At 39.3% G+C, this 24,395-nt stretch overlaps 1 protein-coding gene across 4 annotated transcripts in view; it reads right to left on the bottom strand.

The window, feature by feature from the left end:
• The window catches only part of LOC135280405 (core histone macro-H2A.1), a 42,864-nt gene that overhangs the window by 3,121 nt on the left and 15,348 nt on the right, over positions 1-24,395 (bottom strand). The window contains exons 3-8 of one of the 4 annotated variants that reach the window (XM_064388269.1): positions 18,946-19,052; positions 17,281-17,478; positions 15,370-15,480; positions 10,202-10,301; positions 4,791-4,880; positions 1,543-1,717 (exon numbers count right to left, since the gene is read on the bottom strand). In XM_064388269.1, the coding sequence (XP_064244339.1) occupies positions 1,543-1,717; positions 4,791-4,880; positions 10,202-10,301; positions 15,370-15,480; positions 17,281-17,478; positions 18,946-19,052 (781 nt within the window). Of the gene's footprint in view, positions 1-1,542; positions 1,718-4,790; positions 4,881-8,640; positions 8,732-10,201; positions 10,302-15,369; positions 15,481-17,280; positions 17,479-18,945; positions 19,053-24,395 lie in introns of all 4 variants that reach the window. The other 3 variants (XM_064388265.1, XM_064388267.1, XM_064388266.1) reach the window with 3 other exon arrangements.

Genomic DNA, 24,395 nt, shown 5'->3' with positions numbered 1-24,395 from the left:
AAGGCCTTTTGATTCCTCTCCATCTTTTAAAAGCACCACTTCAACTGGCTCAAGTAACAATGACACGTATAGGCCAAGTGGAGGACTTGCCCCAGATCCTGCCTGTCAGTAACCAAATTTCAGAACAGAAAATGAATCCTGAGGATTGTTTAAGATTTCATCATCTTCCAGTACCAATCACCTACTTCATAACAAGGGCTGGGAATGGTTCTTTGCTGGGAGCTATCCAGAAAAGACAGGGCTGTGTGGAAGATACTTTACACGGTCCCACTTTTACATAACCAATTCCACAGACACACTGCACTCTTCACATTATTCCATGGAGGAATAGAATTTCTCCCAGAGAGTGATCAGAGCTTCTCTTTGTACTGACCAGCCGGTGACCCTGACAGCTAATCCAATAAGTTACTATGAACCCCCTGCTTTATTTCTCTACTGTTCTGCAAAGTTTGCTCAAGTTGTCTCCTAAAAATGACACCTATGCAAATTAACCTTAGCTGGAGATTTCTATGATGCAAGTTGCTTAAATTTAGCATCCTAATGAAACTTTTATTTCTTGTCATTCACCCAAAACCTCAAACACTGTTTTCTGCCTTAGCCCACAGAATATGCCAGACTTAATCTAGTGTTGCAACACAGCACAATGGGAAGAATATTCTTGCTGTACACCAGCCAATTTCTTTCATGGCAAACTCAAGAGGGTCAGTTGTTCAGGGTTAAGAGACAACTGTGTAATTCAGCTTAGATTTGGCCCTTGATCTTTCTACTGAGCCATCAATGAGGGACAGGTGTTCCCAACCTCCCTCTGCACCCCAAACCCAAGAGCTTCAGACTAAAGGTGCAGCCAGTCTGGACTGAGACTCTTAATAACATGATCCAACTTCCAAAGGCACTGAGCACACTGTACAGAGCCAGAGGACCTGAACTTTAGACTGAGGCTTTCCAAGACCTTGGCAAGGGTTTTTAAGGTCTTTTTTTTTTTTTTAATGAAATAGTCCCATGATGTAAACTCTATGGAATTCAGCTTATGGATTTTGGATGAAAGCTTGAAGTGACTCTGCAAATCCTGAGAATCAAGGCACTTTAGGTTTGCTGCTTAAACAAACACTAAGCCATGTCTTCTGGCTGTTTTAAGACAGGTAAGTTTCATTATGCACTAAAATCAGGCAAAAGTGACCCCTTTTCTTCATGTTCTTTTCTGCATCTCCAATTTATATTAATGAGTTGATTGTCTGAAAGAAGTCTTTTAACATTCTCTTCAAAGTTAATTTTATGATCTTTATCCCATTTGCATGCTCTAAGATTTGCAGGGAGATCTATGAGATCTTCCAACACTAAATTAGTACCCAGGAAAACACTGCAAGCTCCAAGCACTGCCTGGACAAACCTAGAAGAAACTCTTCTTTTAGGTAACTGATTCAAACAAGGAAGAAAAAAGCCAGCATTGTAGCAATATGTTTTGTACATGGGAAGGGACTGGAACACCAGATGGCACTTAGAGAACGTGACCTATTTGGCATCAGGTTTGCCTGACAACCTTACCTGCCACTGCCAATGGAAGGAAATGCGATTGATTTCAGCTTCTTTTCATCAGCCAGAGCCAGGCAGTTCTTCACTGTCTTCTCCAGCAGCTCCTCACATTTGTCTGAGCCCCAACCTGGGCTATTACAGTGGATCACAAATTTCGCAGGCAGTCCATGGCCAGCACTGACAACAGCTAGGAAGAATTGAAAATGAAACATAATTACCTTCCTCTCTTTAGGATTAAAGGAGTGCACATGTGATTAAAAGAGCAAACAATCAACAGACATTCCCTTAGCCCCTGAGAATGTTTTAGATTACAAATCACACAGCCTTAAAATATAACATGATTACAGAGACTTTGTGTTTTCCATTTCCAGCTGCATTTTGCTGTGATAATTTATAAATCATAGCTAGGATCGAGCTTATTTGAGAGAGAGCAAGAATTCGTGGCTGACATCAAAGGAAGCACATTTATACTTAGGATTGGGTAAGGAGAAGGGAAATATCTGTTAGAACCCAAACCCAGACAAGGGATGATCTTGCTTTGGCTGGGTTTACTGCAGAGATACAGTAAATACCAGGATGCTGGACAGGCACAAGGAGTTACAACTCCGGTGACCTTCAGCTCCTCTTGCTAAATGTACAGAGTGTTCAGCTGGCTTCTGATCATTCCCCAGCCCAAACTGGAGCAGTTCAGAGCTACTAGTGCTCTGCAAACCCCAAAGGAAGGATGGAAAAGAGGTGAATTAAGATGCTGGCTTAATTTCCAGCTTTGTCTCTGAATAACTATAATGAAGACATTTTGTGTGATTTCAAGACTTTGGGCCTGGCCTTATTTTAGCTTTTCTATGTATGGGTCATCCAAGATCACTTGAACAATGCTGGGCTTAGTTTCTCTCTTTCATCACATTCTTGACAGAGGGGTGTAGAGGATGCATTTACAGATTTGCAGTGTTTGATTCACATTGTTTGTGTAACAACAAGCCAGGCCTTGTACGTACAAAGAAATGAAAAAGAATTTTTACCATGCTAATCACATCTTATCACCACAATATTACCATGGACATGTGGAGACTAAGAAGATGCAGCAGACCCTGCCTACAAACTGCTGACAGGCAGGGATTCTCCAGATGAGAGGCCTCCTTCTCTGCAGGAGAACACGTTCTGGGTTCACCACTTCCCATCACAGAGCAACAACAGACTGTGCTCTGCCTGCCAGAAGCCAGGGTAGGAGGATCTCTGTCATTTCCGAACTCACTGGGCTGTGGTTGCAAATAAAAAGTTGTAACTTTGGTTTGTTAAAAAAAAATTGTTGGGGGGGAAGCAAGCCACCCTAATCACAAGCTGAGGGAAGAAAAACATCTATCTGAAATCTCACAAGAACATACAGTGATCCTTCACAGAGAGTCAGCCCCTAAAATACCCTACAAAAGTGTTGGTATAAAACGGTAACTTATGTCTTCACAAAACCATAATAAAAATACCAGCAATTTTTTTAAAAAATTAGAAAATCAGTCTATAAGCAGAGGTGGTTATAGAAATCCTCTATTCTATTCTGGAATGTTTATGAGGCATTTTGCTATTTAAGTATAGTAGAGGTAACTCTTGGCACATGATCACCACATATGGATACGATCTCATGGCTGCTGCAGGAAGGAGAAAATAGACTTTGTCATATGGATCCTGACCAGGGGTTAACCAGAACATTTTGAAGGACAATGGAAGCACAGGCATTTATGTTCTTATGACTTTGCAGAGTCCCAACATGTTGAATAGTCTCAGTGTTAGGCAATGTTAATTTGTCATAATGTGCAACTCAAACGTTGGCAGATTCTGAATACATCATAAATCCAAGTAAAATCTATTAAAAGCAGCTGACATATCTCTAGTCAGATGTGAAATGTGGATATCATCCTCACCCTGGAAGAATAAAATACTGTATTGATACACATGACCAACTTTAATATTTCTCAGGGAGTGTTTTCCAGGGTAGTCATTAATTAACTCATTAGGATTCTGATGAGGACAACTGTTCATTACCAAGAGCAGCTGTCCTTTACTTCAAATGCAAATGCACTGAAATGGGAAGTAAGAAAGATAAAGCCAATTATGGACTTATTCTGTGCTAGTCACATTCCAGGTAAGCATTCTGGTTATGGGTAAATTAAAGGGATGCCCAAAGAATTGAAAAATCTGAACCCTGGGTATATGTAGGATTGAAAGATGGATGTATTAGTTCTGCTCTAGAGTCCTCCAACCCCAATCCCTAACAGCCAGTTTATCCCAGTGCAGTGCAGAGCTGCCCTGGGATAAAGGCTGCCAAGCAACCCCCAGATCTGAGGGATGCACTAACAGCTGAGAAAAAGAAACTTTTCTTTTCAACTTGCCACCTATTTGGAGCAGTTTGGTCTGGGCTGGTAAGCAATCTTGTGCAGAAGTTAGTAAAAAGAAAAAAGTGGGTAATTGATTCTGCATATTTTTTCAGAACAAAAATTCCAAGAAACACTTATTAAAATTTTTAAAATGCAAGGGAGAAAACCCCAAAGTATTAAGCTCCAGAAGTAAACAGTTGTAATTTTTCCTGTCAGAGCTGAATTCTTACATCTCCCCTTCGGCTGTAGTTAGGATTCGTTTACAAAACTGTGCACACTGTATTTATTTTTATAGCATAAACACAGATGGCAGAATCAGCCTTCTATATGAACAACATGGATCAGCAATTTCACAGATGGTGTAAAATTATATATTGCCATTATCAAACTTTATTACTCACATAGTAGATTTTTCTCTGAGATTACATAAATTTTGATAACTAGGCATCAAAAAGTCATAAGCTTTTATAGTGATGATTTTGGCACTGATTAAACTAAGTACCCAAGCAGATGCTGAACTTTAGGCACATGCTTAAGTTCAGTGAAAGTCAGCGGCATTTCAGCAAAGCAGATGTTTAACAGAGTTGGACTCAAGAATAAGCATCTCATTAATTGCTTTTCTGAACTGTGCCCTTAATGATCAACACTGAGTGTGCATGCACATACCTGTGAACAGCCTGGCTCTACTGTAACACTACAGCACTGCCCATTTCCCAGGTAAAGCTTACTTAAGATGCAATGTGTGCAGTTTAACTGTGGAGAATACAAACACACAGCCCTTGGGAGCTGCCTGCAGACAGCAGAGCCCCAGCAGTGCTGCAGGGGAGCTGGGCTGTGTGAGCCAAGCCCCCCTCCCACAGGGCTCTGGGTGGGGGTCCCGAAGCGCGGCCTCACCTCCGGCTATGTCCAACGGCCCGTTCTTTTTGCGGAGCTCAATGACGGCTTCCACAAACTCCTTGCCACCTTTCTTTTCCAAAGTGCTCCCTGAACAGAGAATTGTTAGTTTACTCCTCTGATCTCAGCAGACACATGACTCATCATTCACTTTTGTTACATCACTCTAGAATTTTCTGCCCAAACATTTTTTGGGGACTGCAAAGTAAGATCTAAACCTTTTGGGACTTGAGAATTAGCTAGTCATTAAAAACAACAACAACAATAACAGAAAGAACAAAAAGACAACCCTAGCAACCCAAACACCTCACGCTGGTATCCCTTGCTAACATTCTCAGACTTGAATTTACTGTCAAAAAACATCTGACACGACATCCCTACCTCCTTCCTTCTCATGAGCATCTCTTAGTGTGAAATGTTCCAGAAGAATGTGCTAGCTCAACAGTGGTTGAAGGTTCGTAATTCCTTCCCCTAGGATTCATTTCCCCTCTTCTCTTACAAATTGTTTTAAAGAGCCATTTGCCACAATAAGAATTTGAAACTCACCTGATCTTGGTCCCTGACCCCAACAGGTGGCCCCAGGAATGAAACAGTCTCGTGAGTGCAGCGGGCTGCTTTACTTGGTAACTGCCCAGCTTGTTGAGCCACCTTTAACCAAGAGGAAGAGCCTCAGAAATAAGGAGAATCTCTAAGGAACACATTCCTCCAATGAACTTCTCTAACTACAACTAAGGAGCTGGAGAAAGTTATTCTGGGAGGAGAAGAGCTGTGCAGTGTGTCAGGGCAACCAAAAGGTATGCTGTTTACAAAGGCAGTCCATCACTAAATGGTTTAGATCTTATTTTGCAGCTCTAGTTTTAAATATTAATGAAAGAAAAAACAGCCCAAGAAAGCATTTTCCTAACTACATAAGCATCCCACATAATTTTGCACTGTGCATATTAATTATAAAGGTAGATAAATAAAAAGCAGTGATATCATAAAGGCTCTGATTTGAGATATTGCTTTGAAAACTGATTTCCAAAAGTTCAGAACTAGGATCTCTAAAGATCTAGACATTTATTTGGTGACACCCCTTACTTCCACTGATGAAGAAAGAAAAAAAATGCAATTTCTGATGGAAGTGCACATACTATATGCTCCAGGAAGCAGAGTCCCTCCTCCAAGATTCCAGTTACTAAATCAGGTTATATAGCTCTAGGAACTAAGAAGACTGCAAGATGCTTTTGTTTTGTTTTGCTAAATTTCTTCCAAACTGAAAAGTTGAAAACAATGCATTTGTTTTCCATTCAAAAACTGACTCTGTGACCCTGAGTCTATTTTGTTCATGGGAGTTGATTGCTTTTGGGGTACAAAAGCTGAGGACAATTACAAAAGCTATGCCTTTTCTTTGGCTTTTTCATAACCAGTTCACAACAGGGTTTGCCAAAAACTGGATTGCAAGGTCAGACTGTGTAGGTCAGAGTGTAATTTGCTGTTTGTGCTCATTTAAGCTTTTAAGTATAAATACTTCAGTCAAACTCCTAAGGATTTTCTGAACTTAAAGTTGCCTATCCCAGTACAACTGAGTAGGAGGATCACCTTACAAACCTCTCAGAAAAGACAGTAATGGCTTTGTTTGTAGCAGCAAGGTGTCTTAGGAGAGTGCTGGGAAAGGAGATCCAGAGCAGCACTGAGGTGCTTGGAAGCACTCTGCCCTTCCAAGGCAGTGAGTAAAGCACAACACCCTGTGCCCTTTGCTGAGCCATCCAGCAGATGTGGCTGACTCCAGGGTCTTATAAAATCTGACTGAGAAGGGTTGGAGAGGGAATGAAACAGCCTTCCATTCTAGTTGTATTTTTGTTGCATATATTTCCATATCATTCCTGTTTATATTTATATGTATGCCAGTTATATCCCCCATGAGTCCATGGACTCTGATCAGTCCTAAAACCCATGACATTCATAATCCTTAATTTCTCTTGTTTCAAGGGGAAACATAATTAAGCCTTGTGCAGAACCTAGGAACAGCAAAGTTCTATTAAGTAGGTCATTTCTTTGCCATTGCAAAGCCGTTGTACATTTAATGGAATTTAGCCTAGTTTGGTTTAATTCAATCCAGAAGGATCAGCTTTTTCCCTTCTACTGGGAATTAATTTATAATTAAAAGCAATGAACAACCATGTCAGTTTATTCCATTGAGCTCTCTTCTTGCAGATCTGGTACAAAGAAGAGAAAAAGTAATATTTGGTATGAATGAGTGAAATATTCTGCATTTACTCCTCAATTATGCTCTTCTTCTGATTAATAGTTAGGGTTTATATTGAAATCATATTTGACATCTATGTCGTAAATTAGCTTAATCTGGCAAAGGACAGACTGTATTAACCATTTTCCACTACACTAGCAAGTTTCTTGAGGAAAGTCTTGCTTCACAGCTTCAAGGTTAGTAGCTTATTTGCTCACAAGCATAAATATGTGTCACTCCCATGAGAACAAGATCATTATCTCATGCTTTCCAAGCAGGCATTGGTATCAGTGTTGAAAACAGCGTTAGCAGAAATTTAGGCTCTAAAATTCTCAGGATAAGCCCCCAGTACACTTAAATTGTTAGGGAAAAAACCAACAAAAAATTAAAAAAAATTTAGATGGGTAAAAGTTAATCATTGGAAGCTAAGCATTTGTGCACTTCTATTCTTTCTTACAGCAGTCAGAGGCAACAGGAACCTACACTAAGGAATGAGCAGTCCAACTTCAGGAGACAATTTTCTTTGCAGAGTAGCAAAGCATTTCTTTGTCACAGGGTAGGAGACAGGCACATTGGCTAAATGGGTCTGACAGACTTTGGAAGCATATTCTTCAGGTACAGGCTACTATGACACTCTGCATATTATTTAGCCAGCAAAGTCACAGTGCTTCTGCCCCAACAGGTCAACCAGAGCTATATTTCTCTGCTTGTTACTCAGAATGCAGCCCTTTCAGAAAAAACAGGTGGTGCAGGATGTGTGTCCCTCCAAGTCAGTACTGAAAACAAGGCCTCAGGCACGGGGGGAGCCCATTCTCACAGCGATGGTGAGGTCAAGATGAGATGCAGAACAGAGGCTGGGATCAGCTGACTTGTTCTTAAGCACTGCCAGCAACTTCTACATTTGGCCCAAGTTCTGATTTGCCTTCTGAAATTACCAAGGCAGTTCAATCAAAATACTCCTATCCTTTTATAAAATTCTTCAATATTCTGTATATCAGAGTGGTAAGATAACGGCTAGGAGAAGAGTTACTCAAGGGACAGTTAAGATGGCTGGATAAAGAGGTCTGTCCTGTTTTTTGTCATGCCTCCTCTCATCCTTGTAGCCCAGGTGACTGATGTGTGTGCAGCCCTAGCCTGGGCTTGTGGGTGTGAGGACCGTGAAGCAGGGCTAAGGAAGTTCATCGGTCCATAAGGATAATCTTAAGAGTTTGGAAAATACAAACAGGTTAGATCCAGCCAGTGAGTCCAGATATGAACATCTGAAACTTGGCAAGGAGAGGGTGCACTGGAACTGGTTAAAATCTAAAGATCAAGACTCAAACCACATTCAGGCACTTGTCAAACCAACAATGTTGTAAGTCATTTACTTGGTCACGTGCCTGCATTTAACACACTGTTCCTGCACTTCAATTTTGGTGGTGCACTCCATGGTTACTTCTGAAAGGCTGATTTGGCAACAAAAACCAAAAATGCCCACTAGGTTTGCAATAGTTCATTTGTTGTTACGATCAGTGGGGACTGCTGGAAGTGAGAAATGAATGCAGATCTGCATAGCTACAACAAGCTGGTGGCTGCTGACCATGCACACACATACGAACTCCGCAGCACTGAACTTGCCATTACCTACTTCACCACCGGTGTAGAAGTCAGAGTTTGTCGGGTGAACGACAGCATCACTGTCGATCGTGGCAATGTCAGCCTGTACAACTTGCAACTACAACAGGTAAACAGATGTATATCAACCACGTTGGACAGAGACCCAGCACAGGCTCTACATTTACACATGTACCAACGTCCATATTTTCCTACCTTTACATCTCCAAACCTTGCGCCAAAGGAGTATGCTGAGTTGTGTGTGCAGGTGTGTGTAGAGAAAGGGGTGTAGGGAGCAGGAGGAGGAATATTGAGTATGACATGATCAAATAAATGTTAAAATGACAAGTCAGAGCAATCACATGAGATAATTTCCAAAGTTTTAAAATCAGCTAATGCCCCATTTCACTTTGCAGAAACCTTGAACAACCAGTTCCCCACAGAGCATGACATTAAAATACGGAATCTGTTTAAAAAAGAGAAATTCAGGATCATCAAGACAAACAAAATAATTAGTTTCTCCATTTTGTCAGCACTAATAAGCTGACAGCCACTGATTTTCATATGTAATGCCATTCATCATTTTGTTTCTAAAAATGCCAGTTTCCTTCACATGTAGGAAATTATGTATTTGCAGCCAGGATTGTACAGAATTTGCTTTAAAAAATACAAATATTGTTTGTATGTTTAAAAGTAAGGCATGTCTTTTAATTATGTGCTGGAATGGCTAACTTGCAGAAATAGATGTATTTCTAAGAAATGCTGATATAAAAATTAGCCTTCTTAGATCTTTTTTCTTGTGAAGTTACTTCTCTACATTCCCATAGGAAATGCAGCAGTATTAGAATTATGGGTTGTATTCCATTAAGGAAGTTTCCAAAAAAGACAGCAGCAGGTCTACTCAAATAAGAAGGGAACGCAGTACATAATGCATGAAAGGCAATTTTTGTTTTCTTGAAGAATAAACTTCTATTACAGAATGATTTTTTTATTTCTTATCAATCTGAAACAAGAGAAAGGCTTCAAAAGTGATTCTCCACCCATGACAGTTCACTGTATAATATCAGTATTTGTTTCCAGCTGAATGTAAAAGTGACAGTGAAGAACTGAAATATAATGGAAACAAATTATTGACTGAATTAAACATCAAATCAAGGTATGGAAGATTTGGGACAGCTAAATGTGCAATAAGCCCTTTCAAAACTTTTTAAACCTACTCTAAGTATTGAAATAAAACCCCTGAGATTGCAGGTAGAATGGAGAAACTGCTTATTTTGAGAAAAACCTGACAAAAAAGTATTTTAGTCCTCAAAGTATCCAAATAAGAAACCCCCCAAAATAGCTAACAGTCACATATGATCATTATGGAAAAGAATTTAAACTTTTTGAACTGAAATCAGCTAGAAGACTAGCAATAGCTGCAAGTGTTCAGAATTGGTCAAAAAGTGTTTTGAATGTAGTTTTTCAACAAAGCAGGACCTGCAAGATTTGAATTTCTGCCCTGATTAAAGGTATGAAGCCCTAGAGAGTAAATTCTGGGTTCCATAATTTCCATGTGACCGTTAGTTGTGTCAACCCATGCCCCATTTACCTAGGTCATCTTTAAGGTCAATGTCAGCATTGGTAGGATTGATAATGGCCTCCACCTCGAAGCCGGCTAAATTACTGATTTCACTGTGAATAAGGTTCAGCTGAAAAGAAAAGCATGAGGTGGGAAATAACAGGACAGCTGGGAAATCACAGAGAAGCTGCAGAAAAGTGAGCTTTGCAACACAGATGGAGATAGCATCACTGCAAACAAATATGCAAAATAAAAGGCAGGTCATAAAGGGATATTAGCCCAAAAAAATTCAAACACAAGACTCAAACATTGTTCATACTGGGAGAACATGAGTGTACCAACTAGTAAGCTCTATTTTGGTTTTACACTGGTAACTATTTGGGATTCTTATTATTATCCAGTATCTAAAGAGGGCTTACAAGAAATCTGGATAGGGACTTTTCATGAGGGCATGGAGTGACAGGACAAAGGGAATGGCCTTAAACTAAGGAGGGGAGGTTAAGATTAGGTATTGGGAAGAAATTCTTTCCTTTGAGGGTGGTGATGCCCTGGCACAGGTTGCCCAGAGAAGCTGAGGCTGCTCCATCCCTGGAAGTGCTCAAGGCCAGGTTGGATGGGGCCTGGAGCAACCTGGTCTGGTGGAAGGTGTCCCTTCCCTGCCCATCTCAGGGGGCTGGATTGAGATGAGCTTTAAGGTCCCTTCCAAACTATCCTGTGATTCTAATTTTGCCATTAAATGATGGTATTTGTTTCTTCCCCAAGTACAGAGATGAAGGACACCCTAAGCATCCCTTATGCATCAGTTACAGGGATGTGCTGGGACTATTCTGCACTGATCAAAGCTGCTGCTGCTCCTTCTTTAAGCCAGCAAACATGAGCCTATCTCTGAGAAAGCAGACACTTATCTCCAGCAATTCCTCCATCCTAACAAGGGGATGTGGTTTTTTTCTTTCCTTATCAGTGGTCACCATGTTCTGTATTACAGCACTTGAGTCCTCATTAGTTCTGCAGCCTTTGGGAATGTCTGGTGAGGTACTGTAAGCAGGCACATGACATTATGTGCTTATTGCTTCTAGTTTTTGTTTGCTTTACTTCCTTTTGTGCCTTTTAAACCCACCCATTAATGCTCATTTACTCCTCTAAGTACCCCCATATATTTCAAGCATGTCTTCCAATTTCTTGTTATAAATCAGGAGGATTTCTCCTGAAATCACAGGAAGATTTCTCCTCTCTCCTGAGGCACACAGGAAACTGCAGGAGGCAGCACAGTGATCTGGAGACTGAACTAACATCTGCACCATGTGTTCTTAAGAGACAGTTTGGGGGTCTCCTCATAGGATGTGACCCACAACACAAAACCAACTGGACAATTTGATGCAACCTACTGGGAATGCTAATCTTGGCAAAGCTCAAAACTGCAGCTATGGGAAGTTTCTAACCAGGGTTTGAGCAGGTTTGACACTGCTTCACAGCTTCTGTTGGAAGTCTGATTTCACAGGAACCTACTGACAAACTTTAAATACTTTAAAAGTGCAACAGATTTTCCAGATTTTTCATTTGAGGAAGTACATTAGCTACAGCATAACCAACACCTGAGTTTACAATATGTATTTTAGATTATTTTTCAGGTAGCTGTTTGGGTGATATGGAAAGCAACCATGAAGGAGAAAGCTCTCATTCATTTATGCAATTCCTGCCACCAGCTGCAGTTAGGCCAGGCTTTCCTTTTAATCCAAAAGCCCTCAGCCATCTTCAGGCATGGCACTTTATATCATCCATATCAGAATTTTATCTCTTGTTTGTTGTAGCCCACATTCTTAAAGGCAACACTTCAAATAATTTCTTTGTGCATGTTAATTTATTAACAGGGAATATGAGCCAGTCCATGAAACCCATACAAGTGAATGGGACATTTAAGGAGGCCACCATCCCTATATTTAAATTTTCGGAAGAAAATATTTCCATTTCATTCATTTGATTCTATGAATTGACCTTCTTTCTCTTTTTAAAAGTCTGCAATTTCATATAATTTGCATATGTTGCTTAAGTAAACTATGTTACCTCAAACTAGGGTGATTTTGACTAAAAATGAGTGTAATTCAGCCCTGTTTTAAGTACAAGTCTGTTTGGGAATTTGTAATAAAATCTAAGAAAGCTTCCTTTCCAAATAGCTTGGAATCCTTTAATACTTCACACGTGGTGAGTTATTCATACTGGAGTTTGAGTCTTGAGTTTGACTACAAGCAACTGCTGTTTAAAAAACCAGTCAAATCAAATCAAACCAAAATGTTAAAAAACTTAATGAATTTTAAAATTAAAAAAAAAAAAAAAACAACAGCAAAACACATGCACACACCATGACTGTTTTGTGGAGATTATAGTATGTTCCTAAACATATTTTGCTCATTCTGTCATTTTTTTGATTCCTAATTCTGTGCTCTACAAGTTTTTGCCCCAGATCTATCAGCTCCAGACTGTTTTTGTTTTGCACCTTAAATCTATCCCTGAGCCTACTCATATTTACATAACAGCCAGCTGGTAATTAAAGTTTCAATTTAGCAACAACAAGAAAATGCTTAAAAAGCTGCCCAAGACTGATAGCACGTGTTGGCAGCTATGTATTAGTTTACTAAATTCTGCATTTACTGCTCGATGTATGTTAGCTATCAATGGTAGCTATTCAACTGCCAAAAACAAAGAAAAAATTAATCAGAATTTTTCCTGTGGAATTAAATCCTCCAATGAATAATTGCTCAATTTCACTACCCAATAGTATGAAGCATGTATTAGGCAGAAGTGATCCCCTGAAGGGCCACTTTAAAATAATAAATTGATACAACTTGCATATACATGTGCAACAAAGAACGGACATAACTTGAGGTAACATTTCAATTAAATGTTAGTTAGATAAAATGCAGATGGCACTTAGCACATCCATGAATATTTCTAAGCCAAGCCTGGCATTTCTAATTTCAGACAAAATTACCTTAAAAGTCTTGAAGCTTTTTCTGGTATGAATTTCATACTGATAACTGAAGATGCTTAGTGCAGACCAAAAGCTGAGGTCTCTTGGAAAGTCCAAACCTTAGAGCTTAGGCTTCAGATCCTGTAACCCTGCCTCTACTTTGTAATACTCTCAGGAAAAACAAACTAGTTAATGTGCACAATGCCACATTTCCACTAGGATGTTACTTGTGGATGTGCAATCATTTACATATTAACTAGATTTTAATAATTAATGTGGCACTAATAACCTTCTACAAGTATAACTGAAGGATTCTTTGCCATTTCATGACCTCTAAGACTTTCCAGCTGAATGTCAGCAGTTACCTAAAGATTTAATGCAATAACTGTAATTTTAAAAACTGAACAATACCCAGGTTTGCAACATTCTCATTTGTGGTTTTTGCATCAAATTAAATTTAGGGTTATTAGAAGGATGAAGAGATGCTCTTGCAAATAAGTTCCTTCCCTTTCCTTCCATAAACATGGAGCCCATAAAAATATTTTTTCCATTAAACACTTATGAATGGTGTGATAGCAAAACCAATACTGTTTTCTTCCTTCTCTGCATTTAGCAAAGGATTTTCTGATCTGGCAGATAACGGTTTTGCAAACCAAACAGATGTGCTGGAAAAGTGTTCAAGAATGTCACAGAAGGTTTAAAAGATCCCGATTGATTGATCTCAGCAGCAATTCTTCAAATGCCTTCTCTAACCCTCAGAACATGATCTGTTTGATTTGGAGTGTTCCCTCACAGGAGAGAAACAGGTTTTTCATTTTTTAAAAAATTTCTCTTTTCATTATGTGTTACAACAAAATGTTAATACCTGGACCCTTCTCATGTGCAGCGCTAAGTGACAAGGACCCAGTGCAGGGTTGGATGTGTCACATCAGTAATTTTCTCAGGGGGCTGGACTCAAGTGAATGAGAAAGCCAGAAAGTCCATTCCCCAGTATTAGGACTCACTGGGAAGTTGTACAACAGACACTGGCTTTGCCCACCACAGCTTAAAGCAGTCCTGGAGTTCATGATTTTCTTCCTCTGAGCCCAACAGCAAAGCCCCACTGATTTGCTGGGTCAGTCTTGCTGGAACACAACTCTAGGTCTTATTACAGGTTTCCTATGGTAACTAAAATGAGCTCAAAATCAGCTCCAGAAGTCTGAAGTGACTTGCTTTCTTGAAACAGTAATGTAGACTATAAATTTTGGGTTCTAATTTAGTCATCAAAATGTTTTTGAAAAACTACCCCCCTAATAGGAGTAAAATAAAATCCAACCCTACCAAACCAGCCACCTAGCTGTAGCTGTAAAGTTAAATGTGGAAATTCAGAAGTATTGAAAAAAATGTTACTCTCATGCATGTTACTTGGCAAACAAACTGGAGGATAAATGGAGAACAACCTCAGTATGAAATAAAAATGAGTCAGAGGAGTTACATTCCACAATGGACAATGGCTCATCTTTTATGGCTTACAACACAATGATCTGATTATTGAATGATAGCAGAAAGATGCAGTTTTACTTAAGAAAATTTTGCATCACAAATTAAAGGCAGGTTTCAGGATAAAAGACCAAATTAATTTAATGACTCATCTCTTTAAATGGATCCTCTTTAAGCAGATATGTATTTGTATTAAACCAACCCACATCCCAAATCATATTCACAGGAAAAAAAAAGAATTGTTGATCTCTAGCTTTTCATAAAAGCATCATTCATTATTACACAACATTAACTTCTATAAATCACAAAGCAGAACACAGCATAAAACCATTACTATGATCAAATGTCTAAAATAGGTTTTGATAAAAACCTGTAAATCATTTACATGAGCAATGAAGTGGGCTGCCTGTTGGAAAAAATACATTTTATGCTTAGAATAATCTCTTTGGCAGATGCTTATCTGTAACAATTATGTTGTTTATGAAAGAGACAGATTACAAGCACACAGGCTTTCCTTCTAATTAAGTATTTAATTATGTAGTCACATGAAGACTTATGTACTTTTTAAAATGCTCTAGAAGTTGTTTCGGAGAATTTCTTTGATGAGGAAAACTGATATCTTACATCTCGATTGCTCAGTGGGGAAATGTCCATTGTACCTAGATGTTTTGTGGAAAAGGGGGTAGTAGGAGGGGGCTGTTCCCTAAGCAGCACAGAAAAATAGGTATTAATTTATAAAAATGCAGGATCATACCTTCTGGCCAAGAAACAGGCTTTTGGTGGACAGGACTGTGAAACCATCTGCAGGAGTTCCCTCTGTTGTACTGTCAGCACTGGCTGATTTGCTCACTTCTCCCTGCTTCTTCTTCCAGAAATATAGTTAATTAGTTAACTCAAGGCTCTGAGAAAAACAGTTTAATGACACTAAGATACATGACATGCACTAAATGCTTAGCAGGCAATAAAATGCCTGTACAAACAGTGGTGTTGGATTTTATCCTATAGTGCCTGATAACAGCTGAAGGGATCAATAGGAAAAACGACCTCAACGTCTGCAGAGCTACAGGCACCTCCTCTTGCCCACAGCAGTGCAGTTGAGATGACAGTTGTCTTAAATGTTGCAGGAAAACATATAAACAGCCCCAAACTTTTAACAGCTTTCTAATGGCTTGTGTGGACAAAGATTCCAGATCTCTGTGTGTGGGAAGACACTCATTGTAAGCTAGAAACTGACTTGTCCAAGAATAAATTTTATGTGTGAAGGAGGTGCTCCCAGATTTCAGACTTATTTTTAGAAATTCTCTTTTGTAATGTGGCTGTCCTTAGAAGCAGTATCAAGAGAATACATCTACTTTCTATCTGCCTGCTTGCAGGAAATGGGCTGAACAATTTTCTGTTTTATTTAACATCATCACCTACTTTCATCTCCACTGAAACTGCTGGAGGAGAGAGGAGTTCCCCATAACCACCATTTATTTTTTCAACTTTATTACTGCAGTGAAATAACAGGTTTCAGGAATTAATTGGTTTACAGAACAAAAAGGAGGATTAGAACATTTTGAAAAGGAAGTCAATTCACAAAGGCTGTGGTTATAAACTCAATTGGTGCCAATTTCACATTTTCAATAAAATTATTACTTACAATTTCATATAAATATTTGGTGCCTTAGCAATATCTGTGTTGAAACAAAAATAAAGGACACCTGGAACACTGAGCAAGCCACTGTTCCCCTACTGTCCCTTTTCAAAGTATATAAACTAAGTCTGAAGCCAAGCAACTAAAATGACTTTGATGCAAGGCTACATTGTGCTTTTAGAAGCTGTAACCATGCTTTACTTTACACAAGTGTTTTGAAAATTAAATTTTCATGGGTCTTATTTCAATTCCCTAGGAGTTTACTGTTAGCCAAATACCAATATAGTAAGCAGACAATACAGTTTATTGTGTGGAAGAAAAACAGAACCCCACAACAGACTTCCTGCTTTTGTAATCAAGCAGGGCAAAAAATTCCAGATTTGGGGGAATTATTAGTGCATGGTTATTGGAAGCACTGCATTTGAAATGTCAACTAATAAGTGTTCTGAGGGAGAAAACTAAATTCAACAGCTCAAAAAACCAAAAGAGTGAAACAATCAGAAGAGAGACCAAGTAAACAGAAACAGAATAAATAAAGAAGCTTTGCTTGACCCAGAGGGAACTTTCACATTCCTTGTCCATTTCATGTGAAATTCCTGTACTTTTCTTCCTACTTGCCAAATGTATTGCTTAACTGTAGTTGCTTTGCAAAAGAAAAAACATCCTTGGCCACACATGTACACATTGGAAAGATTTTCTACTCCTACAAACTGAAACCTGTAAGGCATGACCAGCACAGCCCCAGACTCTTTCCTCTTGTCTCCTGGCTCACTCTCTGCCCACCTCAGAATGTTTCTTACAAAGAACAGAGTATTTATGGCCCACCTGTGGGATGCACACCTGGGACACTCCTGAGGGTGTTCAGGCTCCAGGCACACCAGGGAGAGGGCAGAGCTCATCCTCCCCTGCTCACACTGTGGCTGAAATCACCATTGGTAACAACACATGCAACGGAGAGCTGCCCCAGCGTGAAGCTCCCTGCAGCTACTGCTGGCAAGCTTTGGGTTTAAAATAAACACATTACTCTACCTTGGATTTCCTTGCTCCCTTCTTGCCGCCTGTTTTCTTTGATACAGTTTTTTTCTGTGATGGAGACTTTGCCTTCTTTGCTGGAGGTGGAGTGATGATGGCTTCCAGTTTTCCTTTTGATCCCCGCTTCTTTGCCAACAGCTCTGGGTGAATATTGGGTAACACTCCACCACTGGCTATGGTGACCCCTTTCAATAGCTAATCAAAAATAAGAAAAAAAAGTTGTACATGACAAATTCCAGTATTTACTCACTGATAAATAGAAAATAGGATTTACTGCAAATTTTGTATACTGCCTTGAGTTGCTCCACCATTATCCTTGAAGAAGAGATGAGAAATGCATGAAATGGAGCTGACTCCATACTTGTTTTTAACTATAAAGGGGGCATGTGTTCCTCTTGCACACATGCTTGTCACTGTCAGTATCTCTAGGGCTCACCTGAGAACTGTTTCTCTGAATCCATGCCATGAAGGCTGTTACCCAATGAGGAAAAACAAGACAGCCCCAGGCACACACCTGAGGGCCCAGCAGGGCAGCCTGTGAGAGAAAAATGGGACCCCAAAGTCCAGGGTGTGAGACTACAGCAGGTGCCACACTGTGAAGAACCCAGTATATGTCCCAAGTGCTGCATTTTCCTGCAACTGTATTATTAAAAAGTTGTTTTTTTTTTTCCTTAGAAAAAGAAACTTCAAAATAGAGGGCAACATTTATACAAATCTCTATACCTGTCTTTCTTCAAAAAATATGCAGTTGAAGATCAATATTCAAGAGTGTGCAGTTTATTCAAGCCTTTAAAAGCAGAAGTGAAATACATCATGTTCTGTATTTAAAACCACTTTAACTCATTTTTATACATCTAACTGGGATTAATTCACTATTCAGGAGGATACAGACAGTGACATCAAAGTCCCCCAGGTACTCCCACCTTCTGATTTGAATTTACTGCTCCCCAATCTCAACTCAGTGAGGCTCCAAGCTTACAAAGGGATAATGAATGGAAAGTATTACCAAATTTCAGGCAAAACCAGAAGGAGGGTGGTTGGGGGAATATTATTTTTTCCTGCTCCATCATGATATACAGATTAGGAAAAAGTATCTTTTCAGAGGGGTTTTTACAGCGCCTCACACAAAGATACATTCATCACAGCCACTGCCTCTGGCTGACACCACAGCACTGTCATAATAATGCCAATTTTTTTTTTTTATGGCCAGGTTAAAGGCATCTTTAAGTCTGCCAAGGATATAGACTTGCAAGAGTTTAGAGCTCTTCTGTGGTCACAATAACAGACTTCAGTGAGTACAGGATAGGTCCCACTGAGTCCTCAGCTGTCTAAGGAGGAAACTAAAAACAAACACAAAACCAGCATCTGCAGGATTTTCTGTGTCCTTGAAGAATTTATGACAATACCCCAGTCCAACAGACGTGGTTGTAATAGCGTTAGCAAACATTTTCATCTCCATTGCATTTTTACACATTTTAGGAGTGCTGAAATACGTAATTAAGCTGAGTGCTGTAGATATTTGCACAGCCAGCATGCCAGTGAGTGTTTCCCAGTGTGCTGCTCAATAAGCAGAGCTCTTGAGTTACAAGTCAGCTATATGAAAAGACAATTTAAGAAGCCCTAAGGAAATCCTGGCCTTCACATGGCAGAGGTTTTTCTTACCTGATTTAATTCTTCATCGTTTGCTACAGCCAACAGGATGTGTCTAGGAGTGACTCGACCCTTCTTGTTGTCCCTTGCAGCATTTCCAGCCAATTCCAGAATTTCCGCTGGGGAAAAAGTAAGCTCCTTTAATTACAGCGTGGTCATTAAGAAAAGTCAATGTGTTATTTAGCATCCATGCAAAAAGGTATGGGAATTACATCATGTTACTCCTAACTGCTGTAGATACCTGCAACAGACATCTAACTCTAAAATTATAATTTTGTTTTATATGTCTAATCACTGAAGAACAAATGCACACTTAAGTCCCATGCTTTAAACCAGAATTTTTTTTTTATTCTTTTGAAGCAGGTTCTCCAGATTCCTCACTTTTCAGTGTTCTCAAGGCTACTGTGTGCTCATCCTTAGGACCCCTCTCCTGTCAGAGGACAGAGCACAGTAGACACACAAATTCTATAGGTCCTTTTCTCAAATCTGTCAAATGTGAGTTCTGGCTTGCATCACTTCTACTTTTTTGTTACTGGAAAAGACACTACTGTCAGTGACTCATTTTTAGCATTAGGGAACCATGTAAGCACACATCCAACTTAGGACACTAAAAATACAAATTCTGCTGCTACACTCATTTAAAGATTTTTTTTTTCTCTATTTGAGAAGAAGTTTTTAACCAGAAAAAGTAATTGATGAATCATGTTTGTTTGCTCCTCATAAATTATTCCTCAGAAGATATTTCCAGTGCTGATAAAATAATGTTTAACAGCTAGGCATTTAATGGCTTTTATTGAATTAGGAAAGATGAACTTGCTCCCTGTACAAGGATCTTTGAAGAGAAAGACTGGAGCATTACCTGCTAACTGATTTATCTGCAGCTCAACAAACCTTGGGCAAGGATGCAATTAATTACAAGAAAGTCTAGGGAATAATTTAAAAAATGACATAACATGTTTATCAGACTCAGTAATTATGTGCTACTGCTGTCTCCATTTCACCTAACCTTTCATCTCCCTCTCTACAATCTGTGTCTCACTATTGCACTTGGTGGATTTCCTTTTGCATATCTGGTAACATGTGGAGAAAAAGAGGGAAAACAAAAAGGGAAAATGTCTTTTTTTACATCTATTACACACTAATATTAAAATGTAATATTACAGTAATGTATGAGCTTGATTTCACATTTAAGAACTATACCATGAGAGCTCTCCCATAAGCTTGATTTAGAGGCAAAGAGAACTGAATTAAAGCATTAACCTGCAAACAAAAAAGACTAAAATCAAAGTTCATGTGACCACATGCCTTTACCACTAAATCTTCAGTAATACTATACAGCACAGACTACGACTTCTCATTAGACTGATTTTAACATGATTCACCAATTATTTTTCATCCTAAGTCCCATAACAAGTAAGCTATGATGCTTACTGGAAAACTTTCAGCTGCTTCTGGATATTCTACAATTGAATGTCATTGGGGATTTTGGTGTGTTTTCACCATTTTTGTGCTCTTCAAAGCACACAATTAACTGTATTACAGCATGAAGCACAATATTAAGTCTAAACCCCAAAGTAACTCAACATTTCATGCTGACAACAATTACTTTATTTTTAAAGCTGGATTAGCAGGGTAAGGTCAACCTGCCCATGCTTTCCACACCTCCAAAGAACTGAATTAAGTTGGCATAATCCCTTTCACATATTTCTGGCAAGGCCCAGCTCAGACACGTGAGGTTTTGCTGCCTGCAGCCCGTGGTGGCAAAGCCCTGCATCACCTCACAGCGGACATGGTGAAACCCTGGGTGCACCCCAGGCATCCCCACTGACCTCAGCAAGGCTCTGCCACCCAGTAACGCCACCACTGCTTCACACCAGGAATGCAACTGTTTGTACCTCAGACTTAATCCCAGCTGAAAAGCAAGGGAAGGCTTTGCTGCTTTTTGGTTTGCCTCTGCTCCCCCGCCTCTGCTGCTTTCCGGCACTGGCCCTGCTGAACAGTCAGGCCGTGTTACTCTCTGTGACTGATCAGCACAGCTATGCAGACAGGTCATTCTGGAACTAAAGGCTCTAAGAAAGTGTTATGCCTGTAAAGCACACAGGAATGTTTTATTTGTTCCTCATAAAACTAAAATGTCTGCCTCGTACAGTGGAGAACTGTTCTTGTAAGTGCTAAGCCCTCTTCCTTGGACAGGAAACTCATTTTGAAATTACAGTTTTCTAATGGTCCTTTAGGGAAGTTGAGGTACCCCACTTCCTCTTCAGGAAGAGAACGCTTTGCACTGGTGTTGAGGACCACAAAAGAGGAGCTGGGGGAGAGGGAGAGAGGAGGAGGCCATGGAGGGTGGAATTTCTCTTCTGGCCTTCTCAGTGCTCCAGCAACAATCAAGTATTGCTTGTACACGCAGAGAGACCCACAGCACTGAGACCTGCCAAACTCAGCTATGTACACAGGGCTGGTCAGAGGGGGACTCTCCTATCTAAAACCAGAGGATTAGGAGGTATTCAAACTGAAGCCAACATAGGCAACAGCTTTTTGATTTAGAACTGACAAGAGACAAACCTAATCCAAATCCAACAGATCAGAGCACTTAGCAATGCTGGAAATGAAGACTTTCTGGATGCAGACAGGATTCAGACTACTTGCCTGGATTTTTCTTGCAGAGAGCACTACTTTCACAACTGTCTAATGCTGCTTTAATTCTGGAGATTGAAATAGTGTTTTGCCCATTTTTAAAATCAATTTTAATTTAGAGAAAAATCTAGATCTCTCCGTAAGAGAGTTGATTCAAATTTTCAGAAGAGTAACTGTGGATTTACCTGGAAAAATGAGTAGGTGGGAAAAAGTATTTAAAATTGAGACTGGACTTGAACTCTTAGGTCAACCCATCACTTTGGAAGTGTCATTCTACCAGGTTCAAAGGTTTGAGTCACTGAGGAGTTCTGTTTCATTAAAAGCAATCTTCCCACAGTAGGAGAAAACACACATTTAAAAATCAACTCCAGCAACCAAGCAGGGTCAAGAGAGAAAGCTTTCCTTAGAATTGTTGAGGCAAAAGAAAGTGTTAAGAGCTTCCATGACATCAGGTTTCACTCAGCTTGTATTTATCCAGCCAGAAGACCAAAACAAAAATGTTTTACAAAAATGAGGCCTCACAAAAAGGATGGAAGTTGCATAATGTCTATTCCATTCGTTTCATATATTTACTCAAGGCATTTCCCCTCTAGAGAATAATTACATCACTACCACTCGGGCAGCAGGCAACTGCAAGACTCACTTTACAGAATTACAGAACATGAAGAGCTCTATTTTTTAAAAAATGAATAAAAATCCCAAGTTTTTCAATATTATATGGTTTGGAAGGTAACTTTCAACTACTATATACTTAAATCAGCTTATCATGAAGAGAAACTCCATCTGCACAAATGACATTTTCTGTGCTTTTGAAGAATTAAAAAAAATGCAAACCAACATGTACCACTTTAAGTACAGATATAAAACAAACCAGAAAAAGGTGTGAGAACTGTATAATTAGGAAAATAAAATTAACTAGGAATGCAATGCCAACAAGTGATATATTCATGTATGGACAACTGTTTAATAGCAAAAAAGGATGCCTCAGAAATCTGACTATACTGTGAGCGTATCAATTAGATTTAAAAGACAGTTATGATTAGTATTTTTCTTTTTAGTCACTATTAAAGTAGAAGTGTTGAGTGGGAAACCTTAAAAGTTAAGCAATTTCCTTTAAAATTTATTACCAAGGCAGTTTTCATTTAGATCACTTGAAAAACTTCTTGGTAATAGTTAGAACTGGGATTTGGGCAGTGAAAACTGGTCTAAGCCTGTTCTGAGCACTTGGACCAAAACTGCTTTTCTTCAGCAGAGGTTTTTGAAAGTTCAGTTAAATATTTTTAAAGGAGAAAACCAAACCGGTTGTGTATCTTCATATTTAAGCTTGAGATAAGGCCACAGGAAAAGCTGTTCTCAAGACACTTCCTACTCAAACACAACCAAAAAGTGTCAGAAGCCTCCACAGAAACCTCATCCTGGATGAAGCTTTCAGGATTCAGGACTCAGATTTCAGTTTTCCTCATCCTTTTCCTTCAGAGACCCTGGTCATCTCTTAGACACCCTCCTAACTTCCCAATTTCACTACTTGCATTTCCCTGTTTCACATGGGGTTGCTCTCTGCCCTGAGTATTATTACATTGGTATTTCACAACACTTGCAAATTCTGGAACAGAACACAACACATGGTTAAAATGAAAATAGTTACTATTAGGCCAAACAAAGCAGGCACAGTAGAAACTGCAGATCTGGATGCTACGAAAGCAAATGCATTCTCCCCCCACTCCTGGAGAGTGCTCCAGTTCATTTATCACTGGTTTTCAAACAAAATATTACTGGTCATTACTGACTAAAACTCCTCTCAAGCCTAAATAAAAAGCCTTTAGCTTATCATGCATTCCAGGCTGTAATCTTTCTCAATGTAAACAGTAAATTCAATTGGTCTGACTTCATCCCCAAAATGTTTTTTTTCTCTCTTTTTTTTTTTGCTTTACATCGCAAGCTAAATCATTGCTGTTGTATCGAATCTCTTTGTCCACCTTGTCTTCAGGGAGATGAAATCATATCTTTGAAAATTAAACTCTTAACAACTAACAGGTGATGTGCTGATACAAGGCCAATTTCTGAACACACAAATTCCAACAGAAACAAGTCAGGGGTTTCTAAAAGAATTGTGAAGCCACTCCTCAAAAGAAAATTGAAAACAATACCCAGAAATCAAAGAAAAATGAATGTTGATACAACTCCACTGAGAAAAATATGTATTTGCTACAGAGTCAACCAAATGACAAGGAGTCTGCTTATTGTACTTCAAACAAATCATCTTTCCCATCAGCATTTTATTGACTTGAGATTCATTTTACATGATTCCGGAAGGTTTTAACCCAATCAACCCCAATCAACCAAGGCTGTTAAGAGTTTCCTGCATTCTTCTCTCCGTGTATTCCACCCAATCCCCCTGGAATCTGCAGTTGCAAGAGTAAAGGTAGAATCACTTAACAACACTTTCCCTCTTACGCATTCCAATAAAACAGCCTTGGTTCAAAGTCGTGGAAACCTGATGCAGTGAAAATCAGTTCAAGAAACTTTACTGCTTTGAACAAGCCTTGGTGAAACCTTAACTCTCAGCAGGGCAATCGTTCTCTTAGGATGTGATAAAAACCCCAATCCTTTCAGCCTTTAGTGTCTGAGCTGTACCAAACCTAGGCCCCCTAAAGGAAAAACTGTTAACTTTGCCAATTTATAATAAGTTTTGCATTTCTGTGAGGCAGATGACAGACTGCTGTTTACATAAAACACAAATTCAGGCCACAAAAGCCACTTCTGATCTGACTTACACATCTCTTTGGCTTTTTTCTACACTTTTTAATACCATCAATTAATTTTTTGTA

The sequence above is a fragment of the Passer domesticus genome, chromosome 13 (assembly GCF_036417665.1).
Source record: "Passer domesticus isolate bPasDom1 chromosome 13, bPasDom1.hap1, whole genome shotgun sequence".
Taxonomy (NCBI): Eukaryota; Metazoa; Chordata; class Aves; order Passeriformes; family Passeridae; genus Passer; species Passer domesticus.
The sequence above is the reverse complement of the archived record's forward strand: the minus strand, read 5'-3'. Positions and strand labels throughout refer to the sequence as shown.